Source organism: Ahaetulla prasina, chromosome 8, assembly GCF_028640845.1.
Source record: "Ahaetulla prasina isolate Xishuangbanna chromosome 8, ASM2864084v1, whole genome shotgun sequence".
NCBI classification, from domain to species: domain Eukaryota; kingdom Metazoa; phylum Chordata; class Lepidosauria; order Squamata; family Colubridae; genus Ahaetulla; species Ahaetulla prasina.
Window position 1 is genome coordinate 5,159,081 of NC_080546.1, and position 24,283 is coordinate 5,183,363.

Below are 24,283 nucleotides of genomic sequence, written 5' to 3' on the forward strand. Positions count from 1 at the left end.
CAATGTGGGCCAGTGTGCTCACATCAAAAAAAAAGATAAAAGTTATCTTATATACTTTGATAGGTTAAATATGCAAAGGATCTGCAAAGTCTAGTAATAAAACTCAAGGCGCAGAATGAAAAAGGTGGAATTCATATTAAATATAAAGAAGGCCAAACTAACGGCCCACACATCTAGAGGAGCTTATATTTGCAGCTCGATTAACATGCTTGCAATTATTTCTTACAGCAAATTCCCTCCCTGCTAGGTAGCCATGGAGACCTGGCCTGGCCGGGCTTATCTCCATAAGTCCAGCCTCTAGCACTGTGTTTTTTTTCTTCATTGGGCAGGCGGGCTGTCAGTCTCCCCTGCGGAACAGCGGGTTGGCTACGGCGATTCCGTTATTCACCCCGCCCCTTCAGGCCTTAACTCTCAGTACTACATCTTTGCGCGCGGGGCTTTTTTTTTTCTTCTTTCCTTTTGTCGCTCAACCAAGGCAGACGGATGCTCATTGGAGGGATTCCCCTTTCATCCCAGCCCCACAAGCTTCGCTTCATTCTAATTGGCTCGCTTATCCGTCGCCGCAAAGGCGAATGCTTCCGATTGGACATATTTTTTTTTCTTTTGAAGGCCCCCCCCCGTACTCTGAGGGAGGAAAGGGAAGGCGAGGAATAGACTTCGGCGCAGGCGCAGTGCCCGCTTTGGCTGCTGTCGCCGCGGCGGATGGAGCCGCTGCAGAATGGAAGTGGCAAGCGGCAAGCTGACGAGGAGCCGCCACCCGCCATGGAGACGGGAAGCGAAGCCGGAGGATCCCCCGAGGAACGGCGGCGGCGGATATCGGCCTCAGGGGGCCGTCGGCGCGGAGGCGGGCCGAGCAAGGCGGAGGCCGCCGCGGGCCGCGAGAAAGAGCGCGTTGGCCCCGCCCCCCGGCCGCGCCTCGATTCCCTCCGCAAGAGCCGCCCCCGTGAGTGGCCGCTAGAGGGCGCGGGCGGGACCGCTCGTGGGCGGGGCCCAAAGGAAAGGGGCGGAGCCTTCGTGCAATTTTTTTTTTTTAAAAAAATCTTTCTTTAAAGCTGCAGCTCAGTAATAGAAGATCAATGGGAAATTGGGGGCACCTTTCTTTAAAAGGGGGTCCTACAGCCCCAAGAGCAGAGCATTGATGGGGGATGATAGGGTTATTTGAAAATGCACAACAGTCTTGCCAGGTAGGCCTTGTTCTCTTCTTATCCCGACTCTGACGAGTTTGATGTCAGGGTAAGAGAGCTTCCTTTTGTTTTATACCTTTGATCACTTTAGCTAATTAGTGTTTGTGTCTTTTCTGCTTTATTTATTTATTTATTGCAAAGTGCTATTTATCCTAGAAGGGAGTGTGGTATAAGGTATGGAATGGATGTACATATGTGTGTGTGCAGACTTATGTATACATACAAGATTTGTCTGGATATCTTTTCTTGGCCTGGCTAGTATACTTGTTTTTAGAGTTTTTTTGTTCATGGAGTATTATTAATTGGGAGTATCTCTTTCTCTCTGTCTCACCATCTATCTATCTATCTATCTATCTATCTATCTATCTATCTATCTATCTATCTATCTATCTATCTATCTATCTCTGTATCTCTCTCTCTCTTTCTCTGTATCTATCTATCCAGCCAACCAACCATCATCCATCCATTTATATCTATCTTTCCATCTATCTATCTGTATATATCCATCCATTCATACATCCTAGCCTCTCTCTCTCTCTCTCCCTCTATATCTATACATCCATCATGTATCTATACATCATCAAGCCATCATTTATATCTTATTTTTCCATGTATCTCTGTATATTTCCATCCATTTATCCATTCTATCATCTATTATCCATTCATACATCCTACTGTATGTATGGATGTATGTATCTAGCCATCCATCCCTCCATCCACCCATCATCATCCAGCCATCAATCCATCCATCCATTTATAGCTAGCTATCCATGTATCTGTATATATCTATCCATTCTATCATTTAGCCATCCATTCATACATCCAACTCTCTTTCTCTATCATCTTTATCTATATACATCCATCCATTCATCCATCATGTATCTATCTATACTTCATCAAGCCATCATTTATATCTTATCTTTCTATGTATCTATCTTTATATATCTATCCATTCTATCATCTATCCATCCATTCGTACATCCTACTCTCTCTCTCTCCTCTATCATCTATATCCATCCATCCATCCATCATGTATTTTATACATCATCAAGCCATCAGTTATATCTTATCTTTCCATGTATCTATCTGTATATTTCCATCCATCTATCCATTCTATCATCTATTATCCATTCATACATCCTACTGTATGTATGTATGTATCTATCCATCCATCCACCCATCATCATCCATCCGTCCATCCATCCATTTATAGCTATTTTTCCATATATCTGAATATATCTAGCCATTCTATCATCTAGCCATCCATTCATACATCCTACTCTCTCTTTCTCTATCATCTATATACATCCATTCATTCATCCATCATGTATCTATCTATACATCATCAAGCCATCATTTATACCTTATCTTTCCATGTATCTCTCTGTATATTTCCATCCATCTATCCAATCTATCATCTATTATTCATTCATACATCCTGCTGTATGTATGTATGTATCTAGTCTGTCTGTCTTGTCTATCTGTCCACCCATTCTCTCTATCTGTCCATCCATCATCCATCCATCCGTCTGTCTGTCTGTCTATCCTATCTAATCCTATCTATCTATTATCTATCTATCCATTCTCTCTATCTGTCCATCCATCATCCATCCATCCATCTATCTCCGTCTGTCTGTCTATCTATCGATCCACTCATTCTCTCTATCTGTCCATCCATCATCCATCCATCATCCATCCATCCATCCATCCATCTATGTCTGTCTATCTATCTATCTATCTATCTATCTATCTATCTATCTATCTATCTATCCATTCTCTCTATCTGTCCATCCATCCATCCATCCATCTATCTCTGTCTGTCTGTCTGTCTGTCTATCTATCTATCATCTATCGTACTTCTTCAAAAAGAAGGCTGGGTTTTACTGTCTTTTGATTCCCCCCCCCCAAAAAAAATGAGTTAAGCCGCCTTTTTGGAGGGTTCTAATTATTGACTTACCTGGCAGCAGTGGCACCACCAGCCTCGCCGTGCAGGAGCCCGCTGCTGGCCCACTTTTTCTGCGGCCACTTGCCGCCACTCGCACGCATCGCCCCGACCTCTGTTTTGCCCTCAGATGCCTGCCGGAAGGCATCTGCAGCCGATGCCTTCTGGCAGACATCTTCAGGCGAAACGGAGGCTGGGGCGATGTGTGCGAGGGACGGCAAGCGGCCACAGAAGAAGACGAGGCAGGTGTCGGGGTGTGCGAGGCTCGGTAAGTTGGGCAGCTCCCCATCCCCACTCTAGCTTATTTTTTACCTGTATGCTTCACCCCACCCCCTGCACCCTGCGGTGGGCGGGGTCTTCATTAGGGCTAATTTTGTGGGTGGGGCTTAATTTGATTGCATGTGCTCCAAAACACGATAGAGTGTCTTTTCAAGGTGGTTCGTCTTTTTTTTGGAGAAACAGTATCTATCTCTCTATCTCTATTTCTAACTCTGTATCTCTATTGTCTCTATCCTATCTATCTCTAGCTATTTCTATTTGATCTCTATCAAATTTATAAGACACCCATCTCACTGTCTTGTGTGACTCTAGGCGGCTTACATAGTTAAAACACACACCTTTCCAAAATTATAGATTTTTATGGACGGATTATCTGTCAACTGTCACATTGGAAAGACTGTAATTTTTTTTTAATTTGCATTTATATCCCGCCCTTCTCCGAAGACTCAGGGCGGCTTACACTATGTCAAGCAATAGTCTCCATCCATTTGTATATTATATACAAAGTCAACTTATTGCCCCCAACAATCTGGGTCCTCATTTTACCTACCTTATAAAGGATGGAAGGCTGAGTCAACCTTGGGCCTGGTGGGACTTGAACCTGCAGTAATTGCAAGCAGCTGCTGTTAATAACAGACTGTCTTAGCAGTCTGAGCCACCAGAGGCCCTGTAATTATCAACAGCTTCTTGATTTTTTTTTCCCCTGCCCAAAAGTTTGAATATTGGATTGAGGAAGGAGAGAATTCTCCTGCTGCCATTGATCAATTGTAAAATGGACTGTAAACAGAACAATGGCATTGAAAACATTTGTATCATAAATTGCTCCTGAGTTGTATGTTATGTACGTATAGTCAGACTGCCCAGAATTTCAACCTCTAAATAAAAATGATCGTTGGCTCCATTTTTTTTTGAGAAAGGTATAATTTTATTAGAGATGAAATGTATCGCAGCATTGCAGAGCCAGAACTGTAAATCCTGGCCCAAAATTTCTACTCCTCCCCCCATTAATTTATCTCATTTCCCACCTCGGTGTAACCAATCCAGTCCATGCAAGATGTTTTCGGAACGGTCAGTCCAAACGCAGGTTGAAATGCAGTTCCAAGGTGGGTGCCCTTGAGGCAGCATCTCGAGAAAGTAGAGTCTCTACTTTCTATTTCCCAAGCGTTTCCTCCTCCATTCCCCCTCCCCGCAGTTCATGACAGTCTGTTACTGCTTAGCAGCGAAGCACAGCAAGGATAAGATGGCAGCTGACACGTATATCCGTATTTTAATGCAAAATAGGTGATTGACTCTAACATAACCATGAATATGTTATGCACCAAGACAAATTCCTTGTATGTCCAATCACACTTGGCCAATAAATTCTATTCTATTCTATTCTAATCTGTTCTGTTCTGTTCTGTTCTGTTCTATTTTAGGTGTTAGGTTTTACTACTGATAATTCCCACTATAGAGGTCAATATCCATTCTGGATGGGAATGAATAGAATTGTCTGAGGCCCAGAAAGACAAAATGTTATATAAATTGGTGTACAGTGCCATACTGAAAGATAATGCTGACATATGGAGGGTAGAAGGTACGTCTGTAGTATTTGCTGTTTGGGAAACTGTAGAAGTTCTAGCGGAATACCCAGAATTCCTGAGCCAGCCCTTAGTTGCAAAGTGACCATCATGGGTTACTGTGTTTCTGGAGGCCTGAGATATCTGGAGATTTTTAAATAAAGCCAGTATTTTCCCTTTCGTTCCTTGGTTTGGGGTGTCTGCAGTGAAAAAAACAGAACAGAACAAAATCCACTGGAGATAATTTTTTTGTGTGTTTAATCACAGCCAAATAAAGCTTCCCTTCCCTTTTCTTCTCCTCCCCTTCCCTTTCTTTCTCCCCTCCCCAATCCCCATTCTGCCTTTGTTTTGTGAAGTGCTGAAATAGCTGCGTTAAAATGTAGAGCTGATTTATGGTTTTAAATAGAGAGTGTCTGTGTGTCTTTGTGTGTAAGATAGATAGATAGATAGTAGATAGAATTAGATAGGATAGATGATAGATAGATAGATAGATGATAGATAGATGATAGATAGATAGATAGATAGATAGATAGATAGATAGATAGATAGATAGGATTAGATAGGATAGATATATGATAGATAGATAGATAGATAGATAGATAGATAGATAGATAGATAGATAGATAGACGATAGATGATAGAAAGATAGATAGATAGATAGATAGATAGTAGATAGAATTAGATAGGATAGATGATAGATAGATAGATAGATAACAGATAGATAGATAGATAGATAGATAGATAGATAGATAGATACATAGATAGATAGGATTAGATAGGATAGATAGATGATAGATAGATAGATAGATAGACAGACAGATAATAGAATTAGATAGGATAGATAGGATAGATGACAGACAGACAGACAGACAGAGACAGACAGACAGAGATAATAGCTGGATGGATGAATGTTAAGTAGATGATAGCTAAAAAAAGATAGAAAGTAGATAGGTAGATAGATTGATATAAAATAGATGAGAGGGAGAGAGATGATAGAGACACAGAGATAGGCAGATGGTACTGGTATATATGTATGCATATATGTATAGGTAGGTAGATAGGAATAGATTAGATAAGTTAGATGGATGGATAGTAGGTAGATAGATAATAGATGACAAAAAGATAGAACATAGGTAGAGATAGATTAGATAGATAGATAGATAGATAGATAGATAGATAGATAGATTCCATGACTTGCAACCATTTATTTAGTGACGGTTCAAACGTACAACGGCAGTGAAGAAAATGACTTACGTCCGTTTTTCAGGCTTAAGACCACTGCAGTATGTCCACGGTGAAATTCAGACCCTTGGCAACTGATTCATATTTATGACGGTCGCAGCCTCCTGGGATCCCACGGAGAAGCCAAGATTCACTTAACAACCTTGTCGCTAACTTAACAATCGATTTGCAATTGTGGCCAGAAAGGTGGTAAAATGGAGCAGAGCTCCCTTAGCCACCACCTTGCTTCGCAACAGAAATTTTGAGGCTCGATCGCGATAATACGTCGAAGACGAATCCTCGCACCCACACACACCATGTCATGCTTTCAATCCATTGTTTCTTTTTTCCTCCCTCCTTCAGCTTTCCCTTGGTTCGGCTTGGACATCGGCGGGACTTTGGTGAAGCTGGTTTATTTCGAGCCCAAGGACATCACCACGGAGGAGGAGGAAGAGGAAGTGGAGAACTTGAAAAGCATCCGCAAGTACCTGACCTCCAACACGGCCTACGGAGCCACCGGCCTTCGCGACGTCCACTTGGAGCTCAGGGACCTTACGCTGTGTGGACGTAAAGGCAATCTGCATTTTGTTCGCTTCCCTACTCACGACATGCCCGCTTTTATTCAGATGGGCAGCGAGAAACATTTCTCCAGCCTCCACACCACTTTGTGTGCCACTGGAGGCGGAGCGTATAAATTTGAGCAGGACTTCCGCAGAGTAGGCAATTCTATTGGCTTCTATTTCCCCCCCCCCTCAGCCCCCCACCCATTTTTTTTTTTTGTTTACATTTATACCCCGCCCTTCTCCGAAGACTCAGGGCGGCTTACAATGTATAAGGCAATAGTCTCATTCTATTTGTATATTTTTTTACAAAGTCAACTTATTGCCCCCCCCACAATCTGGGTCCTCATTTTACCTACCTTATAAAGGGTGGAAGGCTGAGTCAACCTTGGGCCTGGTGGGACTCGAGCCTGCAGTAATTGCAGGCTCTGTGTTCTAATAACAGGCTTCTCTATTGCCTGAGCTATCCCGGGCCAACGGGAAAGAAACAAGATATTGAAAATGTGTTGTGTGTGGATGCAGGTGGTCCTCGACTTACGACCCACGAGAGAGCCCTACGCAGTTTATGCGGCTGGAAAATACAATGTGGACGAAAAAAAAAATGGTTCGAGGGAGTTTCGCCCCATTTTACCGACTTCCCTTGCTAAGCGAATCACCGTTGTTAAGGGAATCTGGGCTTCCCCCCCCCCATTGGCTTTGCTTGTCGGGAGGTTGCAAAAGGGGATCATGTGACCTCGGGACCAAGCCAAGGTCGTAAGTGCGAGTCGGTCGCCAAGCGTCTGAATTTTGATCGCGTGACCCCCCCCCAGGGATGCTGCAGCGGTCGTAAGCGTGAAAAACGGGTCCTAAGTCCCTTTTCCCAGTGTCGTCGTCACTTCGAACGGTCGCTAAATGAACTCTTTGTAAGTTGAGGACCACTTGCACAGGTAGTCCTCGACTTTACGACCGCAACGGAGCCCAAGTTCTATCTTGCTAAGTGAGACATTTGTCACGTGAGCTTTGCCCCCCTTTTACGACCTTTCCTGCGTCAGTTGTTCAGTGAATCCCCGCCGTTGATAAATCAAGAGCACCGTTTGTTAAGTGAATTTTGCTCGTCAGGAGGTCGCAAAAGGGGATCACGTGACCTCGGGACCAAGCCAAGGTCGTAAGCACGAGTCGGTCGCCAAGCATCTGAATTTTGATCGCGCGACCGCAGAGATGCTGCAGCGGTCGTAAGCGTGAAAGCCGTTGTAACTCCGTACGGTCGCTGAACGAACTGTTGTACGTCGAGGACTAAAGTTGCTGTCATTTGCCAATGGCAGCTTTCCTTGTGATCCCTTTTAAGCACACCTAATCTGGTGATCTGGGTGCGAGACGGTGGGTCACCCTCTTTTCAGCAGATACATGGATTAGTTGTAAAACGGGTGTCCAACTCGATTTCATTGAGGGCCGTGTCACGGTTGTGCTTGACCTTCGGGGGGTCAGGGTGGGCGTGGCCAAGGTGAGTGTGGCCAGCTCACCGTCACTCATGTCGGGGGCGGCTGTGGTGGCTCAAGCTCTCCGCCAGCGAAAACAGGATCCCAAGCAGTGGTGGTCTTCAGCCAGTTTGAACCGGTTCGGGCGAACCGCTAGTGGTGACCTATGGGTGGCCCCCCACACCTGTCCTGGCACTATGCCATCCTATTTAGCCACGTTTTCTAAGCCGCGTCCATGAATGCAAGCCCCGCGCGCACGAGCAAAGCACATGCACGGTAGGCCGCACACATGCATGGAAGGTGTGCGCTCGCATTTTCGGTGCATGGCAGACCGGTGGTAAAATTAGGTAAAACCCCACCTCTGCTCCCAAGCTCCGTTTTTGGCTGCAATGATCTCCGGCAAAAACGGAGTTTGGGGGAGCCGCATATGGACCTCCCGAGCTCTGTTTTCGCTGGCAGAGGCATCGCGGGTCAATTCTTCACTGTTTCCAGGACAGCCCCACGGGCCAGATCTAAGCAACACCCCCCGCCCCGGCCTCCATGGGCTGGATCCAGCCCTCGGGCCTTGAGTTTGACACCCCTGTTGTAAAACCTCAAGTTTATCGTATTCAAGAGAAGCGGAGGCAGTTCTCTAACTAATTCTACCTTATTGCCATGCCTGACTGATGGCTTCATTCAACTTTGTAATTACAAATTACAAATTTGTAATTCAAAGATTACAAATCTTTGTGGTGAGTTAGTTATGGAGTACTTGTTTTTGTTGTTACTTTAGGAGTGGAGGTTTGGTGTACCTGGCCATACCTTGCAAATCTGTGCCCTTTAAGCCCAGTTACAGTCCCCACCCCCTCAATACAGGTAGTCCTTAAATTTTAACCATTCGTTCAGTGACCGTTTGCAACAGCACGTGAAAAAAAATGCCTTATGACAGGGGTCTCCAACCTTGGTCCCTTTAAGACTCGTGGACTTCAACTCCCAGAGTTCCTCAGCCAGCTTTGCTGGCTGAGGGACTCTGGGATTTGAAGTCCACGAGTCTTAAAGGGACCAAGGTTGGAGACCCCTGCCTTATGAGACCGGTTTTCCACACTTCACATAATGAAGTGATCACGTGATCAAAATTCATCAGCAACTGGTTGATACTGACGGCCGCTGCTATGTGCTGAAGTCACATAAATCCCCTTTTGCGACCTCCTGACAAGCCACACCAATGGGAAAGCCGGATTCACTTACCGACCGGGTCACTAACTTAACAAACCGCGGCGAGAAAGTCTGTAAAAGGTGACAAAACTCGGTTTAACAACTCTTCTCGCTTAGCAAGGCTCAAATTGTGGTCGTAAATTGAGGGCTAACTGTAACCAGAGACTTTTAACTAATTCCGGTCGTCTCCGCGATCCCACTTCCAGGAATAGTTTAGCTATTCTTTAAAGAAGACGCAAAATAAATATATATTTCAAGCCGTGGATTAACCTTCCATTGTGGGCCAGTGTTCCGGGTCCACTTGTTTTATTTTTAGGAAATGCTGTTTGAATCCCTGAAGACGTTCTCCCTACATCTGGTGGCAACAAGATTAGAAAAGCCAACTCACAATTTCTTAACTAGGCTAGTGGTTCAGTTTGATATATAAATATTAGTGTATTCTGCTAAAAAAAAAAAACAGGACTAAAAGAAACGGGACGGAGAGTTCTAGTCCCATTTTAGGGATGAAAGCCAGCTGGGTAACTTTAGGCCAGTCCCTCCCTCTCTCAGCCTAACCCACCTCACAAGGGGGTTGTTGTGGGAAAAATAGGAGGAAGGAGACGTTCTCCGCTTTGAGTTACTTGTAAAAAGCGGAATAAAAGCGGAATATAAATAAATAAAATGATTTACTGCTGCCTTCCAGCAAACCTTCCCTCCATGTAATCTGCACCGAAGGATCACCAGATCCTTTGAGGGTGTATTTGATAGGGAAACTTCCCTTCCCCCAGCCAGCTTTGCCATTTTTTTCCCTTCTTTTTTTAAAATAATGTTCTATTGAGGATTTGTCTATGGGGATTCTCGGTCAACCAGGTCATGGTTATCCCAAAGATGTTTTTTCAGGAGGCAACAGGACTTCTTTCTTTTTTTTCTTTGAAGACGTTTCACTTCTCATCCAAAAAGCTTCTTCTGTTCTGACCGGATGGTGGGGAATGGAAGGATTTATATTCCTTGCAGACAGCTGGTCGTTTGCATCGTTTTAACGAGTCCTTGAGGCCACTTGGAGCAGGGGTCTCCAACCTTGGTCCCTTTAAGACTTGTGGACTTCAACTCCCAGAGTCCCTCAGCCAGCAAAGCTTAAAGGGACTAAGGTTGGAGACCCCCTGACTTGGAGGGTTTGTCTGGGTCCTCGGGGTCACCTGAGTGCTGCAAATGGGTGTGGGGGCCTTCTTGGAACTGCGGAAAGGAGTTGTGTTGTGGAGCTGCGCTTTCTGCGAGTTGTCTTCTGCCCTGTGTCCTTTCCCTGTTGAACCCAGGCGCAGGCTGTTGGTGATGTGTCCGTCTTGCCTGCATCTCAAACTGAAGTGCAAATGGTTCTTCTAGTCTGCCATTTTTTTCTGGAAATGTTCACATTTGGGAGCTGTTGAGGGTTAAATCAGATTAGAGCTGGCAGGGACCTTGGAAGTCTTCTAATCCAGCCCCCTGCTCAAGCAGGAGACCCTATACCATTTCAGACAGGTGACTGTCCAGTCTCTTCTTAAAAACCTCCAGTGATGAAGCACCCACAACTTCTGGTGGCAAGCTGTTCCCCTGGTTCATTGTTCTCGACGTTAGGAAAGTTCTCCTCAATTCCAGGTTGCTTCTCTCCTTGACTAGTTTCCACCCATTGTTTCCTATCCTGCCTTCAGGGGCTTTGGAGAATAGGTTGGGGCAGCCCCTCAAATACTGGAAGCTGCTATCATGTCTCCCCCAGTCCTTCTTTTTAGCCAAACCCAAATCCTGCAACCCTTCTGTATGTTTTAGAACACGTGCGGTTAGAATGTACTGCACAGTGGTTAAAACGCAATACTGTTAATCAACTTTAGAGCATCTTTGGTCCACGATTGCCACCCTATTTTTTTAATTTATTTGCATTTATATCCCGCCCTTCTCCGAAGACTCAGGGCGGCTTACACTGTGTTAAGCAATAGTCTTCATCCATTTGTATATTATATACAAAGTCAACTTATTGCTCCCAACAATCTGGGTCCTCATTTTACCTACCTTATAAAAGGATGGAAGGCTGAGTCAACCTTGGGCCTGGTGGGATTTGAACCTGCAGTAATTGCAAGCAGCTGTGTTAATAACAGACAGACTTAGTCTGCTGAGCCACCAGAGCCCTTCAGAGCCCTGTAGCTTGTCTGCCCTAAAACCCAAAAGACCTCCCAGGGCCTTGGATCCTCTGTCCGCTCCATAGGAACACCGTTCCTCTCTTTGATTAGTCTCTTCTGTTGACTTGGAAGGCGCTGCTTTAATGTGGTTGTGCGTGTTCCCTTGCAGAGTTTTTTTCCCCCCCAGAACAGCCTAGAATGGCACTGATACCCCCTCTTTATCTCTCCGTCAGATGACAATAATTTGTCCACAGACCGGATCACAATCAGCGGCCTCTGTACTTCATACCGACTAAATGAAAAGAGATGAATGCAGACAGTTTCTAGCAGCACGGATAATATTGGGGTGCGCAAGCTAGGGCATTTGTAGGATTGGAATCGGTCCAGTAGATCTAGGGGAGACATGATAGCAGTGCTCCAATATCTCAGGGGCTGCCAGAAAGAAGAGGGAGTCAAGCTATTCTCCAAAGCACCTGTTCTGTCTCCTTCCCCACTTCAGACCCAGGAGCTGGCCTTCAGCCAGTGGATTCACGGTTCTTATCAGTCCTGGCAAAGAAATCGCAGCTGCCTGCCAAAGTTCAAACAAAGGACTCACGTAGCAAGACTTTCAGCTCTTTTTGAAACGGTTCAGCTAAATTTTTGCTTCCTGTGGAACTGAGAGCAGTCCCAAAGCTCCTTATATATCCTGTGGGGTGGGGCTCCTGCCCCACCCTTCCTTTTGATGGTGCCGCCTCTCTAATCTCCTGAAGCGCGGGTCAAGCTAAGCTTGATTATTATCATCAGCTGGGTCTGAAGGCGTAGCCTGAGGAAAGGAGGAATCAGGGGATGACGGCCTCATTACATATTCCGACTGGCCTGGTTCTGGCTCCTGGAGCCGGGCCAAAGGAATTGGTGCTCCCGAGGTAAGCCTTACCGGCCCTTCCCCCTCATTCTCGGAGTCACTTTCGGGCATGGGGCCAGGTTCAGGGGCTGGAGTCACAACAGCACCTGAAGGCAGGACTCGAAGCAATGGGTGGAAACCAATGGTGAAATCCTACCGGTTCGCACCACTTCAGGCGAACTGATAAATGATAAAAAGCTACCGGTTCAGTGAACCGGTAGTAAAAAAAAAAATGCTACCGGTTGGTCCGATTGGGTATTTCTGACGACCAGCCGATTGGGTATTTCTGACGATTTAAAATTGCTTGAAAGCAGGAAATTCTGCTTTCTAGTGCAGGGGTCTCCAACCTTGGCAACTTGAAGACTTGTGGACTTCAATTCCCAGAATCTCTCAGCCAGCAAAGCTGGCTGAGGAATTCTGGGAGTTGAAGTCCACAAGTCTTCAAGTTGCCAAGGTTGGAGACCCCTGTTCTAGTGAATCTAAATTGGGTGGCACAGCTGTTTTCCCCCCCTCACTGTTCTACTTACCTTCCCAAGCTTCCTTTTTCCGCCCGAAGCACGTGTTTGATATGCACTGCGCATGCGCGGGCCGCGAACCGGTTGCAAACCGGGGAGGATTTTACCCCTGGTGGAAACTAATCAAGGAGAGAAGCAACCTAGAACTAAGGGGAAATTTCCTGACAGTTAGAACAATTAACCAGTGGAACCACTTGCCTCCAGAAGTTGCGAATGCTCCAACACTGGAAGTTTTGAAGAAGAGGTTGGATAACCATTTGTCTGAAGTGGTGTAGGGTTTCCTGCCTTAAGCAGGGGGTTGGACTAGAAGACCTCCAAGGTCCCTTCCAACTCTGTTAGTCTATATTCTGTTTATTAGAGTAGGGGTCTCCAACCTTGGCAACTTTAAGCCTGGAGGGCTTCAACTCCCAGAATTCCCCACAACTTGTGGACTTTTAACTTCCAGCTTTGCTGGCTGAGGAATTCTTGGGAGTTGAAGTCCACAAGCTTTAAAGAAGTTGGAGACCGCTGTATTAGAGAATGATCCCACCCACCCCCATCATTCCCGCCCCCTCCCCAAAGCTTCCTCTCTGCCTCTCTTCAAAGCTTGTCTCTCCAAACAGATGGGTGACCTTCAGCTGTGTAAAATGGACGAGCTGGACTGCCTCATCAAGGGAGTTCTCTACATTGATTCGGTGGGTTTCAACGGACACTCGGAGTGCTACTATTTTGAGAACCCCACGGATCCCGAGAAATGCCAGAAGGTCCCTTTCAACTTGGAGAACCCCTACCCTCTCCTCTTGGTGAACATCGGCTCCGGGGTCAGCATCTTGGCGGTCTATTCCAAAGACAATTACAAGCGGGTGACGGGAACCAGGTGAGGCTCAACCCCCGAGGCTAGTCGTTGCCCCTGAAGGTTTGATGTCGAGACTCGGAACCTTCAGTGACAGGTAGTCCTCGAGATACGACCACAGCCGAGCCCGCCATTTGCTAAAGTGAAACATTGGTTCGAAGTGCGTCTGCCTTATTTTACGAGTTTTCTTGCCGCCGTTAAGTGAACCGTTGCATAGGTTAGGTTAGTAACGCAGTTGTTAAGTGGCTCTGGATTCCTCCCCTTGACTTGGCTTGTCGGAAGGTCGTAAAAGGGGATCGGGTGACCCCGGGACACTACAACTGTCATAAATAGGAACCATAAATACGAATTTTGATCCCGTGACCATGGGGATGTTGCAACGGTCTTAAGTCCCTTTTTTTCAGTGCTGTTATAACTTTGAACGGTGACTAAATGAACTGTTGTAAGTCGAGGACTACCTGTAATTAAATTGAAGAGAGCTGATTGGGTGCAGTTGGTGCACTATACGGATGACTTGATAAATCAATAGCCAGTTTGGCCTAGTGGTTAAGGCACCGGGCTAAAAACCAGAAGACCCTGAGTTCTAGTCCTGCCTCAGGCATGAAAGCTGGCTGGGTAACTTTAAGCCAGTCACCAGGAGAGAATGAGTTCTAGTCCCAGCCTTGGGCATGAATGGTGACTGGGTGACTTTGGGCCAATCATCAGGAATCGGTGAGTTCTGGCTGGATTACTTTGGACCAATCACCAGGAGACAGTGAGTTCTAGTTCCTCATTAGGCATGAAAGCCAGCTGGGTGACTTTGCGCCAATCACTAGGAGACAGTGAGTTCTAGTTCATTATTAGGCATTATAGCCAGCTGGGTGATTTTGGGCCAATAACCAGGAGACAGTGAGTTCTAGTTCATTATTAGGCATTATAGCCAGCTGGGTGATTTTGGGCCAATAACCAGGAGACAGTGAGTTCTAGTTCATTATTAGGCATTATAGCCAGCTGGGTGATTTTGGGCCAATAACCAGGAGACAGTGAGTTCTAGTTCATTATTAGGCATTATGGCCAGCTGGGTGATTTTGGGCCAATCACCAGGAGACAGTGAGTTCTAGTTCCTCATTCGGTACGAAAGCTAGCTGGGTGACTTTGGGCCAATCACCAGGAGAGGGTGAATTCTAATCCCGCTTTACCCATGAAGATCAGCTGGGTGACTTTGAATCAGTCCCTCCCTCTCAGCCCCACAGGATTGTGCTGTGGGAAAAATAGGAGGAGGAAGAAGCATTGCATGCATTTGCTGCGTTGGGTGAATTATTAAAACGTAATGAAGGTGGGATACAAAGCAAGAGCACACATAGAAATAAACCATCTCTTCCGTAACGGGACTTAACGTCCCAGAAAATGGGCACCAAAAATGAAATCGTTAAAAAGAGCCTGAATTATTTCCTGGCATTGTTTCGAGATGTAATTGCAAGAACAGTTTGTCCCCACGGAAATGCAACCTCACGCAGAGCTGACTAGGCAGATGTTTGCCGGCTAGCAGGATATCCAAAATTAGCTAACGAGGACTTAAGACCAAGCGGGCTGAACATTTGAGAAATGAAACCCCCTTGCCGTCTTCCACTGGACACCAGCCATGACTCATCAATGTCTTCTTTTGCCAGTCTTGGAGGGGGGACTTTTTTCGGCCTCTGTTGTCTTCTGACCGGCTGCTCCACTTTCGAAGAGGCTCTCGATATGGCATCCCGGGGAGACAGCACCAAAGTGGACAAACTCGTGCGGGATATCTACGGAGGGGACTACGAGCGCTTTGGGTTGCCGGGTTGGACCATTGCATCCAGGTAAGTACCCCTGGAGGTGGCTTCAGGTGAGAGCGTAACGCAACCCGGATCACCCTTCTCGGTTGTTAGGCTAGGATCCTCACAAGTCAACATTGTGTTGGTGGTTTAGTAAATGCCACATGGGTGGCAGAGACCAGAGGTCCCCAACCCCCCAGGCCATGGGTTGGTAACAGTCTGGTTAGGAACCAGGCCGCTGTTCTGACCTAGGCTTCCCCAGCAGCACGAAGCCGAGTCCTCGTCCCGATAAACCCCTTTTATTTCATTTACAGTGAATTCCTCTCCAGCAAAGTCTTTCCTCTCCCACAGTCTTTCAAGAGAGTTCACCATTACCGACGTTTATCAGGCTTGGAAAGTGGCCAGGCCGATATCTTTCAGACGCCAGCATGTGGGAATGAACTAATTGTCTCCTGCAAACTCCACTCCCCTTTCGCTCCTCTTTTATTCCCTCTGGGAGGGGCCCTTCATCGTCCACCTGTGTGGCCTTACTCCCAAGTCGACCCTTGTCCCTTAGCTGTCTGACAACTCTGCACATGCGCACACTGGGAATAGGCTCCAGCTGTTCATCTGCCTCACTGATGTCTGATTCCGAAGGCAGCTGACAACTGTCAGATGGCCCTGGCCCTCTCTCTGCCTCCGACGCAGAGCCCTCACCAGAGCCTTCCCCAGACTCCAGGACTGTCCCATGTTCCTCCCCAACCTCCTCACTGTCCGAATCTGCTGCCAGCTCCGCTGACCGCTGGCGGGCCACAACAGCCGCATAGCTGGAGGTGAGCGGTGGACGAGCAAGTGAAGCTTAGTCTACGCATGAATGGGATCTAGGTTGCGTACAAACACACACACAGACACACACACAGAGAGAGACACACAGAGACACACACACACACACTGGTCTGTGGAAAAATTGTCTTCCACGAAACTGATCCCTGGTACCAAAAAGTTAGAACTACTAGCATAGAGTCCCAAAGGTGATTTTTCAAGAGGCAACTAGACTTTCTTGTTTTGTCTTTGAAGACATTTCGCTTCTCATCCCAGAAGCTTCCTTAGCTCTGACTGGATGGTGGGGGACGGACGGAAGGATTTCTATTCTTTGCAAACAGCTGGACATTTGCATCCTTTTTAGAGAGTCATTGAGGCCTCTTGGAGGTTTGTCTGTGTCCTCAGGGCCATCTGAGTACTAGACGATTAGCTGTATGCACTTTGGGACGAACGCCCTTCGAAAGACGGGGGAGTATGAGTGGATTTCCAGGCCCCCCAAAAAAAAGATTGCAGAAAGCACAGCTCCACAATTGTTGTGTCTGCGCCCCCCGAGCCGGGCCTCCTGCCAGAAAGTGACTTGGAACCGGGCCTGCTGCCAGAAAGTGACTTGGAGCCGGACCTCCTGCCAGAAAGTGACTTGAAAAGTGAGGGGGAAGGGCCATCAGGACTTACCTCGGGAGCACCGGCTTCCCTGGCTCAGCTCCAGGAGCCGGAGGCAGGCCAGGTGGAGGAGATAATGAGGCCTCCCTTCCCTGACTCTTTCCCCCCCAGGCCACGCTTCCAGACCCAGCTGATGGCAATCAGGCCTGGCTGGACCCTAGGTTTCGTAGGCAGGAGAGGCGGGAACAACAGAAGCAAGGGTGGGGCAGGCCCAGGAAGTGCTGAGTCATGGAGCCACACCCCACAGGATATAAAAGGCAGCGAGAGCTGCTGTGTCTCTTTGTAACAGGCAAAACCACTGATTAAGAGCTGAAGTTTGTCCCTGGGTGACTCATCGGTGTCGAGGGAGATAACGGAGGCACTTGGCAGACGCTCGCTATTTTGCTGCCAGAGCTGATAGTGCCAGCTAATTAAGCCATCACTCGGAGGCGAGGGAGGACAGAACAACAATACAGTTCCTTTCCGCAGTTCCAAGAAGGCTCCGCGCCCATTTGCACCACTCAGGTGACCCTGAGGACCCAGACAAACCCTCCAAGTGGCCTCAGCGACTCTCCAAAAAGGATGCAAATGAATGCAAAACAACAACAACCAACAACCCTGTATAGACTCTTCCTGGCATCTTTTTGCAGGCTTCAGCTCTGACCTTTTTCTGTTTCTCAAATTCAGGCTGGCTAGAAGGAGTCTCGTGCTTTTTAATTTCTCCCCCCTGAAGTTTTGAGTTCAGCCATTTTACCCAGAAATCTTTGCAGTGAAGGTTTTAGATTGGTTGTTGTTGTTTGTTTTTTTTAGCAGAGGGAGGTGTAGCGCTGTTGTCGCCCTGCTCTAGCCAGCCTCCGTGGCTGGATTAGCTTCTTTTGATTAATGAATCTGCGCCTGGATTTCTCCTCTTGCTTTGACGGTGTGGCTGTGGATGTGTGTTGCATGTGGTGGGGCTCAACTCTTCTCCTAAAACCTGCCTGCGTCTCCTTCTTCCATCCAGTTTTGGAAACATGATGAGCAAAGAGAAACGAGACGCGGCTAGTAAGGAGGACCTGGCCCGGGCAGCTTTGATCACCATCACCAACAACATTGGCTCCATCGCACGGATGTGCGCGCTGAATGAGGTACAGAATATCTGGAGCTCGGGGTTGAACCGTGGGGTCCTTGGTGCTCTCTGAGCTTGGTGATTTTCTCGCGAACGTTTCATGACTCAACTAGAATAGAATAGAATAGAATAGAACAGAATAGAATAGAATAGAATAGAATAGAATAGAATAGAATAGAATAGAATTTTTTATTGGCCAAGTGTGATTGGACACACAAGGAATTTGTCTTGATGCATACGCTCTCAGTGTACATAAAAGAAAAGATACGTTCATCAAGGTACAACATTTACAACACAATTGATGGTCAATATATCAATATAAATCATAAGGATTGCCAGCAACAAGGTTACAGTCATACAGTCATAAGTGGAAAGAGATTGGTGATGGGAACGATGAGAAGATTAATAGTAGTGCAGATTTAGTAAATAGCTTGACAGTGTTGAGGGAATTATTTGTTTAGCAGAGTGATGGCCTTCGGGAAAAAACTGTTCTTGTGTCTAGTTGTTCTGGTGTGCAGTGCTCTATAGCGTCGTTTTGAGGGTAGGAGTTGAAACAGTTTATGTCCTGGATGTGAGGGATCTGTAAATATTTTCACAGCCCTCTTCTTGATTCGTGCAGTATACAGGTCTTCAATGGAAGGCAGGTTGGTAGCAATTATTTATTATTTATTATTTTATTATTTATTATTTTTTATTATTTTATTATTTTATTATTATTTATTATTATTAGGGAACGTCATCAGTGCTACAAGGGAGTGGGGTATGGAATAGGGAGCGGGAGGAGGACTGTGGGGTCCTTGGTGCTCTCTGAGCTTGGCTGTTTCCTTGCAGACTTTTCATGACCCAACTAGGTAACGTCATCAGTGCTAGAAGGGAGTGGGGTTTATAGGGAAGAGGGGGAAGACTGTGAGGTCCTTGGTGCTCTCTGAGCCTGGTGGTTTTCTTGCAGACTTTTCATGACCCACCTCTCCAGGTAGTCCTTAAATTCAAAACAGATCATTCAATGTCTATTCAAAGACATTGGTAAGGCCACACTGGGAATATTGCATCCAGTTTTGGTCGCCACGATGTAAAAAAGATGTTGAGACTCTAGAAAGAGTGCAGAGAAGGGCAACCAAGATGATTAGGGGACTGGAGGCTAAAACATATGAAGAACGGTTGCAGGAACTGGGTATGTCTCGTTTAATGAAAAGAAGGACCAGGGGAGACATGATAGCAGTGTTCCAATATCTCAGGGGCTGCCCCAAAGAAGAGGGAGTCAAGCTATTCTCCAAAGCACCTGAGGGTGGAACAAGAAGCAACGGGTGGAAACTAATCAAGGAAAGAAGCAACCTAGAACTAAGGAGAAATTTCCTGGCAGTGAGAACAATCAATCAGTGGAACTACTTGCCTCCAGAAGTTGTAAATGCTCCAACACTGGAAATTTTTAAGAAAATGTTGGATAACCATTTGTCTGAGATGGTGTAGGGTTTTCTGCCTGGGCAGGGGGTTGGACTAGAAGACCTCCAAGGTCCCTTCCAACTCTGTTGTTGTTGTTGTTATTAAAGTTACAATGGCACTGAAAAAAAGCGACTTATGACCGTTTCTCACACTTACGACCGTTGCAGCAACCCCTGGACAATTGCTCTGTGGGTCTTCTTGTGGCTGGACTTCATTGGGACAGTTCCAGGGTTTGGGCGAAGGGAGTTGGGGAATGTGTGTGTGTGTGTGAGAGAGAGAGAAAGATAGAACGAGCAGGACAACACAACTCCCTGAACAGCTGGAAGTCCCTGCGCCTGTTTCCACCGTGGGAATGAAGCTGGGTGCTTCCAGCTTCTTTACAGTGCTGCCTTGTTGCGACCAGTCAAGCAGCATTGTACAGGGCTATGAAAGACCCCAAGCACGTCTTCGGCAACGGCCCCGCGGCACGTGTGTGTCACGCGATCCCCTTTTGCGACTTACCTGTAGGTCAGTGAGCCTGTGGGTTAACTTGGGAGATCAAAACCTATCTGAGCAGCGGGTTGGACTAGAAAACCTCCAGGGGTCTCTTCCAACCTTTCTGTTATTCTGAAAAAAAAAAACACACAACTTCCTGATTGATTTGTGTGCCATCAAATCCGCGTCAACTGGTTTTGTTTTTTTTTGTTTACATTTATATCCCGCCCTTCTCCGAAGACTCAGGGCGGCTTACAGTGTGTAAGACGATAGTCTCATTCTATTCGTATATTTACAAAGTCAACTTATTGCCCCCCCAACAATCTGGGTCCTCATTTTACCTACCTTAATAAAGGATGGAAGGCTGAGTCAACCTTGGGCCTGGTGGGGCTTGAACCTGCAGTAATTGCAAGCAGCTGTGTTTTAATAACAGGCTTCTTACAGCCTGAGCCACACCGTGGCCCATAACTGTTGACTGTTAACAACCACCTGGCCAGATTTCCTCCAGTTTTGGATCTGACCCTCCTGCAGGTGCTTCGGCTCTCCCACCTGTCCCACCCATCACCTTCGTAATCGAATCCATCCATCTGGCTGCTTCTTGTCCTCGTCTCTTTGACCTAAATCAGGGGTCTCCAATCTTGGCAACTTTTAAGACTTGTGGACTTCAACTCCCAGAATTCCCCACAACTTATGGGCTTCAACTCCCAGAATTCCCCACAAGTTGTGGACTTCAACTCCCAGAATTCCCCACAACTTGTGGACTTCAACTCCCAGAATTCCCCACAACTTGTGGACTTCAACTCCCAGAATTCCCCACAACTTGTGGACTTCAACTTCCAGAATTCTGGAATTTGAAGTCCACGAGTCTTAAAGTCGCCAAGATTGGAGACCCCTGACCTAAATGAACCGCTGGTCCCTGCTGTCTTAATGCATTCTTCCTCAGCATCAGCTTCTAATATATATTTTTTCCTCTTTCTCTCCCCCCCCCCCAGAACATTAATAAAGTGGTTTTTGTGGGGAACTTTTTGCGAATCAACACCATCTCCATGAAGTTTCTGGCCTACGCTTTGGACTACTGGTCCAAGGGACAACTGAAGGCTCTTTTCCTGGAACATGAGGTAAAAAGTCACGCTTTGGGTCGGACAACAGAAACACCCCTGTTTTCTTTCCGTCATCATGTTGATGATATGACTTGGACAACGCAATAACCTTAAAAGATCACATCCTGGTTCTTGTAAGAAGAGAGGCAGTTTGGTCTAGTGGTTAAGTCACTAGGCTAGAAACTGGGAGATTGTGAGTTCTAGTTGTGATTTAGGTGTGAAAAGTTGGCTGAGTGACTTTGGGCTAGCCACCAGGAGATGGTGAGTTCTAGTCCTGCCTTGGGTATGAATGACTGGTGACTGGGCCAATCACCAGGAGAGGGTGAGTTCTAGTCTCACCTTAGGCATGAATGGTGACTTGGGCGACTGGACTAATCACCAGGAGACGGTGAGTTCTAGTCCCATCTTACGTAGAATGACTGGTGACTGACCAATCACCAGGAGACGGTGAGTTCTAGCCCTGCCTTAGGCATGAATGGTGGCTTGGGTGACTGGACTAATCACCAGGAGACGGTGAGTTCTAGTCCTGCCTTATGTATGAATGGTGACTGGGCCAATCACCAGGAGATGGTGAGTTCTAGTCCTGCCTAGTCCTGCCTTAGGCATGAATAGTGATTTGAGTGATTTTGGCCAACCAGCAGGAGACGTTGAGTTCTAGTCCCACCTTAGCCATGAATGACTGGTGACTGGACCAATTACCAGGAGATGGTGCGTTCTAGTCCCGCCTTATGTATGAATGACTGGTGACTGGGCCAATCACCAGGAGACAGTGAGTTCTAGTCCCACCTTAGGCATGAATGGTGACTTGGGTGACTGGCTAATCACCAGGAGACAGTGAGTTCTAGTCCTGCCTTACGTATGAATGACTGGTGACTGGGCCAATCACCAGGAGACAGTGAGTTCTAGTCCCACTTTAGGCATGAATGACTGGTGACTGAGCCAATCACCAGGAGATGGTGAGTTCTAGTCCTGCCTAGTCCTGCCGTGATTTGAGTGATTTTGGCCAACCAGCAAGAGATGTTGAGTTCTAGTTCCACCTTAGGTATGAAAGCTGTCTGGGTGAGTTAAGGCCAGTCTGCTTCTCTTAGCCCCACCCACCTTACAGGGTTGTTGTTGTGGGGAAAATAGGAGGGGAAGGTGGGTTGGATGTGTTTGCCTCCTTAAGTTGTTCACTGAAAAACAATAACATAAATAAATAGATAAATAATTGGATTTATATCCTTTAACTGTCTCCTGAAAGTTTTGTAATTTAGTAAGGGTTCTCAGGCGAGTGATTAGTTGTTAGTTTATTGATTAAATTGTTACACCATCCATCACCCGTACGAGGCGAAGATGTGGCATGACATGTAAACAATGCATTTAATTGTTTTTAAACAATGCATTTAATCATTTTTTTGCGGGGGCGTTTTGTTTTGTTTTAAAACAGGGATATTTCGGAGCAGTGGGAGCTCTCCTGGAGCTTTTGGAGTTATCCTGAACCCCCGAAGAGAGTCGGGCATATCCCAGATTCAACAGGGCATTTTTACCCCAGATGGAACCTCTGTGTCCATTTTCATTTCATTTTGTAAAAACAACGGCCTAGTCACAGCGGAAACCAAGGAATCGTGAACGATGTCAGCCGTCTTTGCCGAGACGGACAAATGGAGTTTTTTTTTTGTTCTCGGAGGTAACGGCGGATGTAGGTTAGCTGGTCAGAACGCTTCTCTGGATAGGATAACTGTGTGGATTGCACAGATGTTAAAAAGATTTGCGTTTGCTCCCGCTGGTGTTGAGCCACAAATCTTTCGGGGGGACTTCGAAATGGCTGCCAGCGGTCACGTCATCCAAGGTTTGTGCTCTCCTCAGAATTATTTTTAAGGGTTGTTCTGTTTTGTGTGGACTCTTGAAAGGCCGGCTGCCTTTTCCACAGTGGCGTCAAGAAGTGCAGAATACGGAAACCCAGCTATGATATTAAATCGGTTTTCTTAAAAAGAGCGGTTCCCGTCCCTTGATTGCGACTGCGGAGGCTGGTCTCCCAAGGAATAAACCCAGGGCAAAGGATTGGGAAGCGAGAGGAAAGGAGAGGCAAAAGGAAAAAAAAGATAAAAATGAAACCTGGGTTCACAGTTTTGTTTACAACGCTACAATGAACCATCTCCTACAGAAAAAGGAAGAGATGGGTGTCAGACATTTTGGTGTTTATTTTCTTGACCCGTTTGCCATAGATCAAAATCGATCACAGAAACCACCGTGGCCAAGGTGAGAGTTTGCAGAATAGAAGAGAAGGATAGAAAATAAAATAGAATAGAATAGAATAGAAAAACAATTGAATGGAATGGAATGGAATGGAATGAAACAGATAGAGTAGAGTAGAGAAATAGAGTTGAGTTATAGAATGGAATGGAATGGAATGGAATGGAATGGAACAGAACAGAACAGAACAGAACAGAATAGAAGAGTGGAACGGAACGGAACAGAACAAAACAGAACAGAATAGAATAGAAGAGTGGAACGGAACGGAACAGAACAAAACAGAACAGAATAGAATAGAAGAGTGGAATGGAATGGAATGGAATGGAATGGAATGGAATGGAATAGAATAGAATAGAATAGAATAGAATAGAATAGAATAGAATAGAATAGAATAGGAGTGCTATTCAATAGTGCCATGAGTTCAAGTCTAACCCGACTGGAGTCTAACGTTATATTACATCTAACGGGGGTCTTGGTGTTGGTGTTACAGAAATGCCTTCAGGCCCTCTTCTCTGGCTTTTTAAGCCCCGAAACGACTGAATCAATTCAATCATACTTTGGTCTTTCGGTGGGTCTTCCTTCCTTGCTTCAACGACCTTCCTTTTCCTGCTTCCCAATTTGCCACAATCTTCTCTGAAAGCCATAATTTAGATTTACAGAACACTGGGGAAAAAAAAATGGCTTTTTTCCTAGCTGTTTCCTGCGAGGAGCTTCTGAATATCAATTTAGTGACAATTGCTATTATTCTCTGATTCACAGAGAGCGTCTCTCCATTTACAAATCACCTACGGAGCAGAGATGGGAACACAGATTCGGTATCGGTGTGGATTGGAGCAAATTTTATCACATCCCACCCCCCACCCACCCACCCTGTCCCATCCCAGAGCACAACCTAGAACAGCGATCACCAACTGGTGGTCCATGAGAAAATTTTGGTGGTTCACAGAAAAATTATATGCATTTTT

At 46.2% G+C, this 24,283-nt stretch overlaps 1 protein-coding gene across 3 annotated transcripts; it reads left to right on the forward strand.

The window, feature by feature from the left end:
- The first annotated feature begins 647 nt into the window (after positions 1-647).
- PANK2 (pantothenate kinase 2) lies at positions 648-23,057 on the forward strand. 3 transcript variants are annotated; one of them, XM_058193509.1, is made up of 7 exons: positions 648-943; positions 6,549-6,901; positions 13,517-13,770; positions 15,396-15,572; positions 17,968-18,091; positions 20,979-21,104; positions 22,513-23,057. In XM_058193509.1, exons 1-7 carry the CDS (start codon positions 703-705, stop codon positions 22,561-22,563), a joined length of 1,326 nt encoding a protein of 441 aa, XP_058049492.1. In that variant the 5' UTR covers positions 648-702; the 3' UTR covers positions 22,564-23,057. The 3 variants fall into 3 exon arrangements, with proteins under 3 accessions (XP_058049492.1, XP_058049493.1, XP_058049494.1); XM_058193510.1 differs by lacking the exon at positions 6,549-6,901 and having other exon boundaries at positions 654-943; XM_058193511.1 differs by lacking the exon at positions 648-943 and having other exon boundaries at positions 6,624-6,758.
- Positions 23,058-24,283: the final 1,226 nt, after the last annotated feature.